The sequence below is a fragment of the Vigna angularis genome, chromosome 1 (assembly GCF_016808095.1).
Source record: "Vigna angularis cultivar LongXiaoDou No.4 chromosome 1, ASM1680809v1, whole genome shotgun sequence".
Lineage (NCBI taxonomy): Eukaryota > Viridiplantae > Streptophyta > Magnoliopsida > Fabales > Fabaceae > Vigna > Vigna angularis.
In genome coordinates this window covers 56669780-56688158 of record NC_068970.1, presented here as the reverse complement: position 1 = coordinate 56688158, position 18379 = coordinate 56669780, and the positions used below count along the sequence as shown (strand labels likewise).

Below are 18379 nucleotides of genomic sequence, written 5' to 3'. Positions count from 1 at the left end.
CATTAATCAACAAAGACTTATATTAAAAACTTAAAAGTTGCATGCAAACCAACAAAGCTTGCATGTAAGAAGAGAAACATACTAGATAAAGAAAAAAATAAAAAACTAACTTATTTGAATGAAGAAACTAATCAAACAAAAAGGAATAAATCGTCATGAACACTTCAACTATCTCTAATCTTAAAAAAAACATAAAATAAGAATAGAAAGAAAGAAGACAAAAGATTTTAGAAAAATGATTTATAGAAAATTAAAATATTTTAAAGTAATAAAACTTGTTTATAAATTTTCTATTTATAATTTAATGTTTTAATATTAAAATCATTAAGTTCACTATTTTAAATAAATTATCAATTCTAAAATATCATTTTATGCGTTCCATTTATAACTACGCTCTCAATTTTATTAAAAAAATATTTAATTTTCTAAATTAAAAAAATACTTTTTGTTTATTTTTTATTTTTACTTCAAAAACAAATTTTAAAATAACTAAACTAACTTTTAAAATCAAAATACATACAAAAAAAAACTTTAAAACTAATGGCGCCAATTAGAAATCGATAATCCCATTTCTCAAAAAGGTTTTAAAAATAAATTTAAAAAATAAAACATGTTGAGAAATTGGTTTCCAAAGCAGATTTCTCAACCTGAATAGTAAAGCATTTTATTTAGGTAAATAAATGAGAAAGATTATTGAGTTTATTATTTATTTTTGTTATTAAAAAAAGAGTGACACCTGACCAATCTCTTTCTGTTTTGATATTTGTTTCTTAAATTTTGTCAATTTTTTGGTCCCATACATGGTTTTGGTTTGGAATTTGCCAATTCTGGAATCCATGAAATTTGCCACCATTTTCGGCTTGTGGACGCGGTGTTGGACCATGCTCGGAATTGCAACATTGTTACATGAATCCATATACACCCAAATTTCATTTCTTTTTCCTGTTTTATTTTTATTTCCTACCATTGCCTTCTTCTGTATGCCTCTTTTCTCCAGGTAATCAATTTTCTTCTTCTGTTTGAAGAGACTGGGACCTGAGAACTTGTTGAAGAAACATGTTGAACATGGCTTCATGCATGTTTTCCTTAGTGCTAAAAGATGATGACATGAGATAACTGAAAGGATAATAAGGTGATAAACATGTTACATTTTTTAAATCATTCTCCATAATGCTTTTGTATCTAGAATTTGGATTTTAGAACATGAACATAAAGTGTTTGATTTAGAGAACATGCATCTTTGAGTTCTCAGGTTGGAATGGATTCTCATGGCACTTCCCAAGGCTGTCCACAGAGGGAGCATGAAGGCCATCGTGAGGCGGTTTTCTTACATGGTGACTTGGATCTGTTGATAATTGAAGCCAAGTCTCTTCCAAATTTAGATTTATCGTCTGAAGCAGTTAGAAAATGTGTGACTTTGGGCAACGTGTGCCATCCTCCATTTATGAAAGGACTAAAGTCACACGGTGGAAAAGATAAGATGATAACAAGTGACCCTTATGTTTCAGTATGCATAGCTGGGGCAACCGTTGCTCGAACTAGAGTGATTCCTAACTGTGAGAACCCTTGCTGGGATGAGCAATTTATTGTGCCTGTTGCTCACCCTGCTCATAAAGTGGAGTTTCTTGTGAAGGATAATGATATTCTGGGGGCTGAACTCATTGGAGTGGTGGAGATACCAGTTTACAAGATAATTTCTGGTAATGCTATCAATGATTGGTTTCCCATCATTGGTCAGTATGGAAGCTGCTTAAAACCTTATCCTGAACTGCATCTTTCTGTTCAATATAAGCCAATTGCAGTGAACCCTACACAAAAAGTAATGAATGAGGATGGGACAGCATATTTAGGAGTTTCTAAAACCTATTTCCCTCTCAGGAAAGGAGGGAGTGTGACTCTGTATCAAGATGCACATATGCCAGATGGTATGATACCTGAAATCCCACTTGAGGGTGGAAAAGTGTTTCAGCAAAATAAATGTTGGGAAGACATATGTCATGCAATTTTGGAAGCTCATCACATGATATACATTATAGGATGGTCAGTTTACCACCCAGTTAGGCTTATCAGAGAGGCAACAAAGCCAGTACCTTCAGGGGGAGAGCTTTCACTTGGAGAGCTATTGAAATACAAGTCACAAGAAGGACTCCGAGTGGTTGTGCTGATTTGGGACGACAGAACTTCACATGACAAGTTTCTTCTGAAAACAGTAATCTCTTTACCCTGATCACAGTGATGTCTATTGATTTCCTCAACAAATTCTATCCAAGTTAGTGTTTTCTTGGTCCTGAATTATTGCTCCGTTTGCTAAATAAGTTTAACTCATTGGACAAAATATCCTTTATATTACTTTCATACCATAAAGTTGTTCAAAGAAGAGTCCTATTTAGGATAGAAGCGGGTTCTGAAGTAAAACGTAGTTATGCTTCTTCTTTATGGTGGTGGATTTGCTTAGACTGCCTTGTGCATCATCATGAACTTTGAGTTGAGGTGTTAGACTCTTGATATTTCCTTCATGGATTGTTGTAATGTAGATATGGTTGCATAACAACTTTGTATACCTGTGTCACTGAGATTAATATATAACATGTAGTTTGTTTATTGCAGGATGGTGTCATGCAGACTCATGATGAGGAAACTAAGAAGTTTTTCAAACATTCCACTGTTCATTGTGTGCTATCTCCACGTTATGCAAGCAATAAGCTCAGTATTTTCAAGCAACAGGCATGGAGTTGTCACATTGAATCTAGTAGTGTACTTTCTCCTTTTCAGTTAAAACTCAAAACAATACTAATTTGATTGAATCATTTGGTCCAGGTTGTGGGAACCCTCTTCACACATCACCAGAAATGTGTGCTTGTAGACAGCCTTGGTTCTGGGAATAATCGGAAAATAACTGCTTTTATTGGTGGTTTGGATCTATGTGATGGTAGATATGATACCCCTGAGCATCGGCTTTTTCGTGATATGGATTCGGTTTTTCATAATGATTTTCACAACCCTTCTTTTCAAGTAAGTTTTTATTGAAAACATTGTAGAATTCAAAGAATAAAGTGCACGGGAATTTATAAAATGTCTTAATGTGCATACTCTTTCTTTTTCTTTTGAGTGCATGGAAAAACAGTGGAATAAAGATAAATACCAACTTGTGGCATGTTTGTGTGCTGAATTTTTTCAACATTAACGTCAAGATGTGAACCCAATGGATCAACAAATGATATTGTGCTATAAACAAATAAAAAGATGTGAAGGCCATTCAGAATGTGGTCTGAATCTCTATTTGCCTTCTTCCCTTTGTTTTTTTTCTGATTCCACACTAGTTTCTTCACAACCTTTCCTCTATCTCGAAAATGTTCTATCTACAAGTTCTTTACGTAACCTGATATCATATTTAATTCAAAACCTCAAGATAATGAATTTGTAGGTTCTTTTCCTTATCTACTGCTTACCTTGTTGATCTCCACTTGATATAGGACTCCTCACTCCACACTTAAATTCATATTAACCAACTTAATTCGCTGGATTCTCCATTGGTCTTCTCACATGACTAGATTATCTAAGGATATGTTGGAGAGTTGGGTATTTTAAAATATGTTTTAAATTAGAAAATTTTTATTAAAAAAAAAATTGTCCTCTTTTATCTCCATAACCTAACTTTCAAACAAACCCATATGTGCTTTCCTATAATCTACTGCTACCTTCATCCAAAGACACTCAATTGTGATATCATCATGTTGTCTATTTTACTCATCCATCACAATATTCTCATTGACTAGTGCCATTATTGACACTTTAGTACCCAATATTCAGTCCTATAAAGCATTCAGTTTGTGACGCATCCTTACAATTACAAACACAAAATTATTCTTGAAAGTTGGCTCAACATGCCTTTATTTCATCCACCCATTATTAATAATGAGTTTCAAATGTGATCAGTTTTGTGACATGTTAATTATCTGCTGACTTGTTCAAACATAAACTTACGGTTAGAAATAAACTTACAGTAATTGGGTGACTCCTTTAAGATGTTACCTTCATTATGCATCATGTGGAGATATTTTGTTATGAATGTGTACACATAACATTCAATCATGTCAATCACATAGTACAGTGTGGTTGGGTGGAGGAGAAAATAAAATAAAATGCACACATCACCAAATAAAGGGAAAAAATATCATGGGAATTTACACTGCAAACTGTGTGCTATATGCAGCAACTAAGTTCGAATTCGTGTGCTCCAAGGCAACCATGGCATGACTTACATTGTAAAATTGAAGGTCCAGCAGCATATGATATATTAACCAATTTTGAACAAAGATGGAGGAAGGCCAAAAAATGGCGTGACTTCAGACTCAAAAAGGTGACAAACTGGCATGATGATGCTTTGCTTCGGCTGGATCGAATTTCATGGATTGTCAAACCTGCTCCTTGCCCCAATGGTGAAAAGGCTGTTTATGTAACCGATGAAAATGATCCTGAAAGTTGGAATGTGCAGGTATGGAAATATGTCGATAGAATCTGATGACATGTACCTGATAAAGTTCAGAAAGATTATGAACTAGCATTAAATACAGGTGTTTAGGTCCATAGATTCTGGATCTGTAAAGGGATTTCCGAAGGATGTTTTCAAAGCTAAGGCTCAGGTAAGGTTGTAAGGATGTTGAACAAGTGATTCGCCTTTATACTTTGAGTGCATATTGTTTTCGTTAACTTCACATTGGGGTGTTTATTCAAGTTATATTCAGATAAATTAGTCCTTAACTTCTATTTTCTTTTTTCAGAATCTTTTGTGTGGAAAAAATTTGAAAGTTGATCAAAGCATCCATACTGCTTATGTAAGAGCAATAAGATCTGCCGAGCACTTTATATATATTGAGAATCAGTATTTTCTGGGCTCCTCCTATCACTGGCCTTCATATAAAAATAAAGCTGGTAGATGAACTTAATTTTAAGACATTTGTTAGTTTCTGCATTGCTTCAATATCAAAATTCTTGTATGTGTTGTATTTTATATTTGTAGCTTTTGAAAATACACTGCAACTGTAAGGCCAATTTCTTATCTCAACAGGTGCAAACCACTTGGTTCCCATGGAGTTGGCTTTGAAAATTGCTGGTAAGATCAGTGTAAATGAACGTTTTTCTGTATATATAGTTATACCAATGTGGCCAGAGGGTGTTCCAACAAGTGCTGCTGTTCAAGAAATCTTGTTCTGGCAGGTCAGACCAATTTCTAATCTACAAATTTTCCAGATTAACATTTCAGTACTTTCCACACAAGTCTGTCTAAATTAGGAAGTCAGTTTGGTAAAACATGTTTCTTTCACAAACAGATGAACATTCTTTAAGATATTACTGCAGTGTAGATAATGGAAATGCTCTAATAATCTACAATCACCATAAACTTGATGCATGCTTGGATATCAGTTGGAGGAATATATTCCTACATAGTAGTCACATACTTGTGCTTTCTTTCACCTTTGGTTGAAGAAAATGAATTCACAATTTGTTTATTCTTGTGTTTGGCATAACAAAGACGATTGAACCTTGAAAGGTACTTAACTGTTACAACCTTTGCATTTGAAATTTGTTTGACTATAGGGACAGACAATGTCTATGATGTACAAGATTATTGCTGATGCCCTTGCAAAAGCAGGTCTCTCTGATATGTATCATCCACAAGATTATCTCAATTTTTACTGCCTTGGAAAGAGAGAACCCCCAAGCTCAAATGTTTCTTCAACGACAAGTCCATCTGAAAACCGCGCTTTGGTAAGCTAAATTTCTTCTTTTTCCTCAACCAAATGTGAGCATTGCATGCATGCAGTTTGAAATATCTATAGAACACTTAGATTAGAATTTCATGACGTGCTTTCTTGTTATGTAACTACAAGAACTTAAGTCTTGTCACAGTTTGTCCATTCATCAAACAGTTGCTGCACCATTTCGATTCTACAAATTGACTACAATTTATATGGTAGCAGTACTAGTGAACAGTATGAACTTTAGAAAGCTCAGTATTATGGTTATTATAATCAACTACAAAATCTCAATATGGGGAAAGAAGTAAAGTGAGAAAACAAGATTTTACCTTGTTTTTAAGATTTTTATAGTAATTTAATTTATTTTTTTCAAAAACTCTGTTTTGCAAATTGTAATATTAAGTTTTTTCCTTAAAAATTTACAATCTGAAAGCAAAGAATATCAATCTGGGTTGGAGTAATTTAATTTTAATATTTACTATGCAAGAAAAAGACAACACATTTAGGGTAAAGAAAACCGAAAACTTCGGCTTCAAGAAAGTCTATCCAAATATTCTGTATTGTATTGTTTTTTATTGGTTCTTTTTTCTTTATTCTGTAAAATACATATTTCCTTCTTTCCGTAAATTTTCCCAATTTACAATATACACACACACACGTACACGTATGTATAGTGCATGAAATAGCATGCATGTCTTTCTCCACTCTTCTGAATACTCGTAGCGTTTTCCAAATTCCAATCTCTATTCATGGCTTCTTCTTCTTGTTCTGCTTGTTCTGCTGTTTCTGCTTGTTCTGCATCTGGTTCTCCAGAAGAATCTTCCTCCATTAAAATGACACCGTTACCACCGTTACCCTTCCCCGTCACTTCCTTCATAACCCCCGCGAAATTCAACGGTCAGAACTTCCTCTCTTGGGTGGGCTATGTTCTCCTCTGGTTCCGAGGCCAAGGTTTCGCCGATCACTTGACGAAGAAAGCGATCGAAATCGCTGAAGAAGAAAGGGAGCAGTGGGTGCGAATCGATTACCAACTTGTTCGCCTGCTATGGCAATCCATCCACCCAACATTACTGGTTCACTTCCGTTCCTACTGCTCCTGCTGCGACCTCTGGAACCAGGTCCTTCTACGACGTCGGCGAGCTGCTCGCGCTCATTGTTCGAGACGGCAACTCGGTCGGCCACCTCAACAAGACCCTCTCGGTTACCGAAGAGGTAAAGTTTTTCCTCACGAGGGGGAACGTGTCCGAGAAACTCGACACGTTTCTCACGCTTTCCGTTTTGCGCGGTCTGAACAACGATTTAGAATTTATTAGGAATGAAATTGTGATGAAATCGGATGTCACCACCGCGTAGGGTCTCTGTAACTGTTTTGTTGTGAGTGGTCGTTCGGAATCGTGCTCCGTAGAGCACTGATCAGTGTTTTGTTTTTTCTTTGTTTTTGTTTGCTTGGTTTAACGTGGATTGAGTGAGTTTTTTTTTTTTTCTTTCAGTTATGGTCCCTAATATCAATGCTATATATACAAGTTCTTTCTTTGAAGATCAAATTTTTCTTCATTTAGACAATAAATTTGATTTTACATCATCAAATGATAATGTATCATTGTTACCATACAACATTATTTCTTTGAAATGTTTTTAGATGGATGGTAAGGAGACCATTAACAAAACAGCTTAGTCTTCATCATCAATATTTGTTAGTTTCATAATTATAGATTAAACTCGTCAAGATGATTGAATTGTAGTACGTACCCACATGTATGTGAGTAGTATATAAGCACTCTTTAAGACAAAGATTGTTTGCAGAACTCTGTCATATATAAAGATTTCAATTTGGTTATAATGCTGCAGCAATAGTTTCATTGGTTGCTTCACGAAGAACTTCTTTGGACAAAGATCTTCTCTCTTTTTTATCTGCTCGGACAAACAAAGTTGAATGACCAAAGCATTTTCTTATTAAACATGTCTCATTGCTTATCAGTAATAGAGGCCAATTTCTTTGATTTCCCACCCAAAGTTTCTTTAATGGCAGAACGATTCTCACTTGGACTCTCCAAATAGCCAACAGAATTTTGCCCTCAAACTTCTAATTCTCAAACTTGGTGACAGTTGACATAATAAATTTTTAACTGGAACAATTCCTCTGATACTGTTTGTTATGGTATATGTGTTATGCAGAAGCATGTGATCCAGTCTGAGAGTAATATAATCTATCTTAGTACAAAAAGAAGGGAAATTATCATGTAATGAAGAGAATTAAGAATAAAGAAAAAGAAAACTAATGTAAAAAGTGAAAGAAAGAATTGATGAATCAGACGATAGCAAAAACTAAAGTTAGTGGTTTTAGTTATATTTTTAGCTATAACTCTTGATTGGTTGACTGTGTAAAACAATTTACACTAGTAGTGTTTAATCGTTAAACTCGTAAAGAAAATAGGTAAATGTAAGGTTATGATGTTTTTATGTTAGTCAAAACAAGCTTCATACATAAGCGATGATTGATGAGTAATGAGTACTGGCTCCCTCTTGTCTAGCGGAAATGAAGTTGGTGGAGTGAAGAGAAGTCCTGTCATTCATATCTAGATCTATGACTCATTAGTACAATAGTTGATTTAAAAGGTAACTTACACAAAGTAGATATAATCAAGATTGCAAGCTTAGAGTAAGTTGAGTTATACAATGTTTTAGCAACTAACATGTTGATGATAAAATCAATTACAAAAATGTTTATTTGATGGTCTTCTGGATCAAATTCCCTAACCTTTATTAATGGACTAAAAATACACTTGAAAGGAAGAACTAAAAGAGAAAAAAAAATGTCATATTTCTCATGTTTGTCCTTCTGATTTTACCCTTTCTAACAGCTTACTCTGATATGGCTTTGATGATCTTTTTTGTGTCATTGAGACAGTAAATATGCCTCCCATGGCACCTGATGATCTGGATTATATAGTACCTGCTACATTTTATAGGAATACTTGCCTTGTTTTGAGAAATCAGAACAAACATAGAAAATGATATAAAATAAAAAGAACAAAGACAGGGACGACGTGTGTCAACATTATAGGATGACTATTCCTTTAGAGAAGTAATCATTTGGTGCACGGAACTCCATTTGCAAACCTTTTCTGTCGTGTGGTGATAGTTTATGATATTTTCCCTTTCTTTGATCAGGTAGCAGTAAAAAAATTCAGACGTTTTATGATCTATGTCCATGCCAAAGGAATGATAGTTGATGACGATTACGTGATTATTGGATCAGCAAATATTAACCAGAGATCATTAGATGGTTCCAGGGACACAGAAATAGCTATGGGAGCTTATCAACCAAAATATACATGGACAGAAAGTAGACCCCATCCACGTGGCCAGGTTTGAAGCTCCAGCTACATTTGTTAATAAGATATAATTGTTGTACTGGGAAATTAGCATATTAATACAAGGGTCTCCTGAAACTTTTAAGTTCCACAAAATAAGGTTTTTATACAAATTGAAGTTAATTTATACATGACTTACATATATATATATATATATATATATATATATATATATATATATATATATATATATATATATATATATATATATATATATATATATATATATATATACACACACACACATGTAGATTTGAGTACCACAGTGTTATAGAGCCAGGCAACCCACCGTTAGATAGTTATATAATTTGGGTAAAATTAACTTGTATATTATTTTAACAGATTAAATCATTGTAATCATACTTGATGAAACCCTAGCACAGTGGACTAGTAGCATAAAGTCAAATGAGTTTAAAGGTTTTGGTTATGAAATTTCATCTTTTTTTTTTCAGTAATTGGCAATTCCTACATTGTTTGTGTTGGTGTTGGTGTAGGTGTATGGATACAGAATGTCACTGTGGGCTGAGCACCTTGGTAGCCTTGACCATGTTTTTGGTGAACCTCAGACCCTGGAATGTGTTAGACAAGTGAACAAAATTGCAAAACAAAACTGGGGCATATATGTGTCCGAAGAAGGGAAATACATGAGGGGACATTTGATGCAGTATCCCGTTAAGATCAGCAGGGAAGGAAAAGTGAGTGCATTAGATGATTATGAGTCTTTTCCTGATGTTGGTGGCAAAGTTCTTGGATCACCAAACTCACTTCCGGATCAACTAACCACCTGATTAAACAAAGCAAGTCTTGCAAAACTTAACCAACAGATATACAGCTGCTAAGAATTGCAGCTCAAGAAAATGGTAATGACATTAAAGCCAAATCATACACTTCAAATTATCTTTACAAGCACAATATGTAACATCTTGGAATGGTCCTATTGCAACTAAATTGATAGCCTTTGTATGTAAATTTGAGTATTTGATAGTGAGTGCAAAATGACTCTTCTGTAGGATTGTGAAATACACTACATTAGTGATTCACATAACATTTTCACTTCTTAGGGGATCCTCCTTCATTTTTTATAGGGACTGAGTATTAGTTTTCCTCTTTTTCCATTCATAGATTTTGACAGAAACAATATCACAACCTTACCAAAAAGTTTCATGTTTTTTAAGTTGAGATGATTGCTAATCTGGTAAATGTCATTTCTTTCCTTCTACAGCCCTTGAAATATCATTCTTTTGTATATTCTTCATCGGAAAAACAAGTAAACAAGGGGCATGATTGTTTTATATAGTAGTTAGAATCTGGTAATATCAATCTGTATTATGGAGAATAAACTGAACAAAAGGGGGTGATCCTATTAAAATTAAACGAATGTAAGTACATATAATTATTGATTATATTTGTGACACTTTAAATAAAGTAACTGATAGTGTTATGAAATTATAGAAATATTTAAGGATGGCTACCTTTTGTTTCACAAGCAGTTAATAGTAAATGAATGCATTTATATAATTATCAACAAGTACTTGTGACATCAGTGGTTAAATATGTCTCTCAAAAGATTAATTTTCTCACGAAATTATTGAAATGTTTAATAGTGATTAACTTTATCTGATTTTTTTTTTTAATTTCAGAAATTATCTGATATTATATTAAAAGTCAATAAACTTGAGTTATACAATTATCAATTTGTACGTGTGAACAATATGTGGATGTTTATATTCAAATGTATTTTTTCTTTATAATTTTTTCCTTAAAAAATGTAAGTAATTATTAACATGCAGTTACAATGGTCTAAGCAGTGTCCAGTCATCACACATGGTTAGTCGTATACAAATATGATTAACTTTTTCATACAAGTAACTAAGATTAAATGAATGTAATTATTTATGACACTAATGGTAAATACATATGTCTCTCAAATGGTTTAATAATATCATGAAATTATTGAAATGTCTAACAATGATTAACTTTGCTTCACAAACGATTATAAGTAAACGAAAGTTAATGTAAAAAAACGTGTGTATAGCATAATTTATTTTGTAATGACTTAATGAATTTATGTGTATTTTTTTTTTTGTCACTTTTAGAAACTAACTCCCAACAAAAAATTTGACAACTTAAATGTTTTAGCCTAACCAAACCACTTTTCAACCTATGCTATGAAGTTAATCTAAACATTACAGATAGGATATTAATATTTAGAGTGTTTCATCCTACACCTCCAACACCTCCAAAAATTCTACTTTTAACCTTCTGATATCTGCACCACCAACTTTTCTAAAAATTTTATTTTTTAATAAATATATTTTTATTTTCTTCTCTCTTATTAAAGACACTTTAATAAATATCTTTTTTTTCTTATTAAAGTCCCTCTGCACCATCTTAATAATAATCTAATTTAATTTAATATTTAAATATTATTTAATATAATTTTATATTTTAATAATTATTAAAATATGATTTATAACATAATAATAGTTATATTAAATAAATAAAAATCAAATAACTAAAATAAAAGTAATAATGATAAAAATAAAAAATAAAATAATAATAACAATAATATAATATTTAATTTAATATATTCAAATATATTAAATTATATTAAAATATTACAATAAATTAAACAGTTATTAAATTTTAAATAAAAACAAAATTTTTAAAAACTTATTTATTGGATACCGTAAAATATGTTAATAGTTTTTTATTTAAAATTTAATAAATAATTAATTTAATTAAAAATAATATTATTATTTATTATATTTTTCTAATTTAATAATTATTAAAATATTATTTATATCTTATAACAATTTTATTTATAAAGTAAAATAAAATAACTAAAATAAAATTAATAATAATGAAAATGAAAATAGCATTCAAAATCACATTAAAAATATTTAAATATATTATATTATATTAAAATATTAATTTAATTAAATAATTATTAAATTTTAAATAAAAAATAAATTTAAAATTTGTTAATCGGATATTGTAATCCGATAATATATGAATCGGATATGGATATCCGAACAAGAATCTTTCTAAAATTTTGTCTTTTATTTTATTTTAATAATTATTTAATTTAATTTAATTTAATAATTTCATATAATTTAATATTAAATATGATTTTAAAATATTATTTTTATTATTATTATTTTTTTTTATTATTTTTATTTTTAGTAACTTTAATAAAACTATTATAAAAATATATATTATATTTTAATAATTATTAAAATATAAAAATATAATAAATTATATTATAATTTTCAATTAAATTAAATATTTATTAAATTTTAAATAAAAAAAACTGTTAGCGTATTTAAAATTTTTTGTTTCTATTTAAAATTTAATAATTGTTTAATTTATTTTAATATTTTCATATACTTTAATATATATTAATATATCAAATCAAATTTTATATTATTATTATTATTTCGTTTTTTATTTTTTATATTTATTATTATTATTATTTTAATTTATTTTTTTTAATATAATTATTATTATAATATAAATCATATTTTAATAATTATTAAAATATAAAATTATATTAAATAATATTTAAATTTTAAATTAAATTAGATTATTATTAAGGTGGTGTAGAGTGACTTTAATAAGAAAGAGAAAAAAATATTTATTAAAGTACCTTTAATAAGAGAGAGAAGAAAATAAAAGTATATTTATTAAAAATAAAAATTTTAGAAAAGTTGAAGGTGTAGATGTCAAAAGGTTAAAAGTGGAATTTTTGAAAGTAAAGAATGAGATGTTGAAGGTGTAGGATGAAACACTCTGATATTTATGTTTAAACTTATGACTAGAAGTGCCATTCAAATGTCAAAAAGGCTCCAAATATAAGGAACATATTTACGAATGAAAAACAAAAAACTTCAAATCAAATCGGTTGGAATTTATTATCTTCCGGTCAATAAAATGAATTATTTTGAAGATTGGACGGTAATAATATTGAGAATCTCTTCTCCCTCTTTTTGCAATTTCAATCATCTACCATTGTTTAATTGATTTCTCTACTCTGTTTATTGTGTCATCACTCTTTTCTTTCTTTTTTAATTCCCTCACCTTAAATCATCATTTTCCAAAAAAAACAATTACACTTTATGTATAAATAAATAAAGTTTCCATTAGAGTTCAATTGTGACCGCATAGCGCAGTGGATTAGCGCGTCTGACTTCGGATCAGAAGGTCGTGGGTTCGACTCCCACTGTGGTCGATTATTTTAAAATGTTTTTATATCTTTTTATTTTAAAATTATTATTTTAATTTTAAAATCAATATTAACCTTCATTATTTTTTAATAAAATGATATCAGAATTCTCCTAAAACATTAAATAGTTGAATAAATTTTAAAAGAAATTTTTTTAATACAACAAAAATAAATAATGATTAACTATAACTTATTTTTATACTTATATATAGTTTTACTGTAAATATAAATCTGAAAAAAATAAAGGTTACGAATGTTAAGCAGAAACATATTTTAAAATTAGAGTAGTATATATATTTTTTATCTTATAATAGGTTTTCAACATGTTACTAAAAGAGAGACTAATTTTAACAGTCATACTGCTTCAAACAACGAGTTTTTATATTATTAACATCAAACGCAAATTAATACAATTTAAAAACTCAATTATTATAACGAAAAATAGTTATTAGAATTTAAAGAGTAAAACTTAAAAAAAAAGTAGATAAAAGAAGAGACATAATAGAAAGAATGCTTCACAATATACGTATAGGTAAAAAAGAAACATTTATTAAATAAAAGGATAAGATAGTAAAAGATGAGAATATATATATATATATATATATATATATATATATATATATATATATATATAATGTATTGTTTTAATAATTTTTAATATCATTTCTGTACCGGATGGTCCTCCTGACACATAGACCGAGCGAGCGTCCAAAGTCACAATCATGACCGAGCGTCCAAGGTCACAATGCCGCCCACCCAGGTCACAATCATGACCGAGCGTCCAATGTCGTCCATCCAGGTCGACCATCAAGAGCGAGCGGCCCGCCAAGGTCGTCCATCCAGGCCGACCGACCGAGTAGCATCGTGCCCGGTACCCTGCTGGGCGACCGCCACAAGCGTCCTCCCAGGTTGACATTCCTGGGCCGGTTATCCTGCTGGGCGGACGCCACAAGCGTCCCTCCCAGGTTGACATTCCTGGGCCGGTTATCCTGCTGGGCGGCCGCCATAGCGTCCCTCCCAGGTTGACATTCCTGGGCCGGTCATCCTGTTGGCCGGCCGTTTCGACCGTCCCTCCCAGGTTGACATTCCTGGGCCAGTCATCTTGTTGGTCGGCCGTTTCGATCGTCCCTCCCAGGATTGACATCCTCGGCCGGTCACCCTGCTGACCGGCCGTCACGACCGTCATTCACTATGTCGACTACGCAATTAAACACTAATGACTCATTAAAGTCCTTAATGAAGATTAAGGTATGATTGGGCCGTTTTCAGGCCCACGAAAGGTAAAAGCCCATTACAATCAGTATAAATAAAGGTCACAGGTATGATTTTTAGGACGAATTCCTTACGATGCAATGCATACATGCATCACAAACCGCTCTGTCATATTACTGACTTGAGCGTCGGAGTGCCTTTGACAGGTACCCGACCACCCGGCTTGGAGTATGGAGCAGTGCTTGGAGTAGGAGGACGACCGCCGGACTTGGAGTATAGAGCAGGGCTTGGAGTAGGAGGACGATCGCCCGGCTTGGAGTGTGGAGCAGCGTCAGTCCGGCACTGTACCGTCCGCCTGGCCTTCTTTAGTTCATGGGATTCAGCAGCGACCGTCCGGTTTTCGTTAGCTTCTAGTGTCCCAGGCGCCAGAGCCGCTCGATCTGCGTCAGCTGGTGAGAAAGCGTCCGCCCGATCCATAGCAGCTTCATCGTTCGTCCGCCCGCCTCTACCGTTCGTGATCGTCCACCCGGCCTTCGACAAACTTGTGTGTTTTAACCGGGTCCGTCACGGATCCGGTCGAAATAATTTCTATAAAATTGTATATATTTTTAAGATTATTTCATTTTAATTTTAATATAACAGAAATGTGAAAAAATAGAAATAAAGAGAAGATGGGATGCGAGAGAAATTAAAATGCAAATAACCTAAAGTTTAAGGAATTATTGGTTGGTAGTTGTGTTTGGGGAAATAAAAGGGTATTCGGGGCAGAGAGAGAGTGTGTGCGGCGGAGGATTGTCTCCTTTATGGAAGGCGAAACCGGAGACGGTGAAGGACGGCGGCGACAACATCATCATCATCATCGTAATCATCATCAAAACCTACCTTCACTCTCTCATGTTTTTAATTCATTCGGTTTAAATAATAGTAATAATCATAAAACACTCATAATATTAATTCCAATCCCAAATTATCACCGATTACAACTATAATGGGTAAGTCCTCTTTCTCCTTCCGCCGCTCCGTCTCTCGCCGCCGCACCAAGAAGACTACAGCGCCACCCCCTCGCCGGTCCCCGCCACAGCCTCCCTACGCCGCTGGGATCACCGCTTCGCCGGATGGAGCCGCAAACAACGGCCTCGTCGCAGGTGCAGGTGCCGGCGCGATGACCAAGGTGAAGAAGAAGACCGGCAGCGCTCGGCTCTGGATGAGGTTCGACCGGTCCGGCCGGTCCGAGCTCGTGGAGTGGGAGAAGAACGCCATCATCCACCATGCCGCGATTCCCGCTCGAGACCTGAGAATCCTTGGCCCCGTCTTCTCCCACTCCTCGAACATCCTCGGTAATCGAATTCCCCTTTCTTTTCGATTTTCAGTTATGAAGTTCATCGTGTTCTTAAAAGTAGGGTTTTATAAGAATCGCGTGTCTGGAATTGTGTTTGTTTTGGATGCTATTATGACTATGATTAGGAATGAAGACTGGTTGATGGAATTAAATGTGTTTTTTTTTTTTCTTTATTGCAGCTAGAGAGAAAGCAATGGTTGTTAATTTGGAGTTTATAAAGGCTATAGTGACTGCTGAAGAAGTGCTACTGCTTGATCCTCTTCGGCAGGAGGTTCTTCCCTTTGTTGAGCAACTCAGGCAGCAGCTTCCGGGCAAGTCTCAACCGAAACTTCTCGGCGCCGTGGAGGATCAGGAAGGTGAATTGCTGGGTTCAAATGGAAGACAATGGTTGCCTATGCCGGAGACGGTTGAAGGTTTGCAGGCTGAACTTCCGTTTGAGTTTCAAGTTCTGGAGATTGCTTTGGAGGCTGTATGTACTTATCTGGACTCCAGTGTAGCAGACCTTGAGAGAGGTGCTTACCCTGTGTTAGACGAATTGGCTAGGAATGTTAGTACCAAAAATCTTGAACATGTGAGGAGTTTGAAGAGTAATCTCACGCGGTTGCTGGCACGAGTGCAGAAGGTATGTTGCATGAGTAGTACCATATGGTTCTTCATCTGGTTATTGGTACCTATAGATGGATGTGGAAATTGAGATAGGAGGATTAACCTTTGGGAAAAGATCTGTACTAAATCTACCAATTAGATTGAAATTTTGCAAGTGGTTGATTTCATTTTATTTAATGTAGTTTGTTGGACTGGTCAAGACACCAGTTAGTAATAGCCCATAGGAGGTTTAAATTAATGAGTGCCAACATAATTCTTTTATTGTTATTGTGCATTGAGATGGTTGAAGATTTTTCTGAGCAGTAATAATGTGTTGTTGGACTGCGTTCAATTATGTTGTCCTTGAATAAAGCTTGACTATTTAATTTTTGTAGTTTAATTTGTTGCATTGTTCTATATTCAATAGTCATATTATTATGCTTTCGATTAGAGGAGAGGGTTTTGTTCACCGTTTCATATAGAAAAGTTATCGCAGGCTGTTTTATTTTGTATGTGATGATGGATTCCGTCATCTTTGAGATATCATACTTAGAAAGTGCATGACCCTCTTTTACAGGTACGGGATGAAATTGAACATTTGTTAGATGACAACGAAGATATGGCACAACTATATTTGACAAGGAAGTGGCTGCTGAATCAACAAATTGAGGAGGCTCAATTGGGTGCCACAACCTCAAATAACCTTCCTAATTCCGCCCGTTCTGTTCGACGCCTTGGTTCTACCAGAAGTGAAAGTCTTGCAACCAGCCATTATGGGGAAGATAATGATGTGGAGGACCTGGAGATGTTGCTTGATGCATATTTCATGCAGTTAGATGGAACTCGTAACAAGATATTATCTGTAAGTGTTCTAACAAACAGATTGTGGTCAAATCATGTCTGTCAAATTTTAAATATTGAAACTGCCATATTTACTTGGTTCTACTATTTTTCTGTGTCCTCTGTACTGTGATCTTGGGCTTTTAGATGATGAAATTCATGTTTCATTTGCGTGCATTACTCTTCCTCACAAGCTTAGTGGTGCCTTGTGATCCTTTAGAAGGGATATAATATTACATTTTTTTGCTATCTCTTGTTTTGAGGATGGAGGGAAGCTCTACTGTTTTCTAGTTTCAATTTTTCACTACTGGAAGCTTATCCTTAAGGATTCCCAGCTTCCATAAATTAATTTATACTTGCCCTCCGTAAGATAGTGGTACTGGCAGTTTTGTCCACATTCTTTCATTGTTTCATTTCTGGATTTAGGAAATATATTATTGTTTGTCTGGCTGGTCTGCAAACAAGTGGCTGTGACCTACTGTTGATTTCCTATTCTTGTCTACAAGAATGAGTTCTAGGGAGCATTTATTCACTTGAAATGTTAGCTGAATTTGATTGCTTTTTCTTGAATGTCAAATATTGCGAGAATTTGACTGGACTCGTGATGCTTTATCAATTAATTGCTAAGTGGTAAAAGTCTTACTTCTTTAAGGCTACTGATTTGCAGGTTAGGGAGTATATTGACGACACGGAAGACTATGTCAACATCCAACTCGATAACCATCGAAATGAACTTATTCAGCTGCAGTTGACATTGACTATTGCATCATTTGCTATTGCTATTGATACTTTGGTTGCGGGTACATTTGGTATGAACATTCCTTGTAAATTGTATAATATAGATGGAATATTTTGGCCCTTTGTTTGGATCTCGTCTGCAGCTTGTGTACTCCTTTTCTTGCTTATTTTAGCATATGCAAGATGGAAAAAGTTGTTGGGATCATAAGCTGTGGTGAATTGTATCCGAAGAAGGGCGTCTGATCTGAAGAACAGACATGAATGTATCTCGGTTTCTTAAAATAATTTCAATAGTTTATGTGTAGGA

General features: G+C 33.6%; 2 protein-coding genes and 1 non-coding gene across 3 annotated transcripts; all 3 read left to right on the top strand.

The window, feature by feature from the left end:
• The first annotated feature begins 772 nt into the window (after positions 1–772).
• Positions 773–10142, top strand: LOC108323478 (phospholipase D delta). The gene is made up of 11 exons (XM_017555951.2): positions 773–1132; positions 1253–2209; positions 2608–2724; positions 2818–3012; positions 4214–4495; positions 4575–4643; positions 4782–4932; positions 5069–5217; positions 5599–5769; positions 8931–9128; positions 9628–10142. The coding sequence occupies exons 2-11, from the start codon at positions 1259–1261 to the stop codon at positions 9919–9921; spliced, it is 2577 nt and encodes an 858-aa protein (XP_017411440.1). The 5' UTR covers positions 773–1132; positions 1253–1258; the 3' UTR covers positions 9922–10142.
• A 3148-nt stretch (positions 10143–13290) lies between these two features.
• On the top strand, positions 13291–13364 carry TRNAR-UCG (transfer RNA arginine (anticodon UCG)). The gene has a single exon. It is a non-coding gene; the product is annotated as a tRNA-Arg (tRNA).
• Positions 13365–15265: 1901 nt separating this feature from the next.
• LOC108323490 (magnesium transporter MRS2-4) lies at positions 15266–18379 on the top strand. The gene is made up of 4 exons (XM_017555967.2): positions 15266–15907; positions 16089–16531; positions 17072–17356; positions 18002–18379. Exons 1-4 carry the CDS (start codon positions 15559–15561, stop codon positions 18278–18280), a joined length of 1356 nt encoding a protein of 451 aa, XP_017411456.1. The 5' UTR covers positions 15266–15558; the 3' UTR covers positions 18281–18379.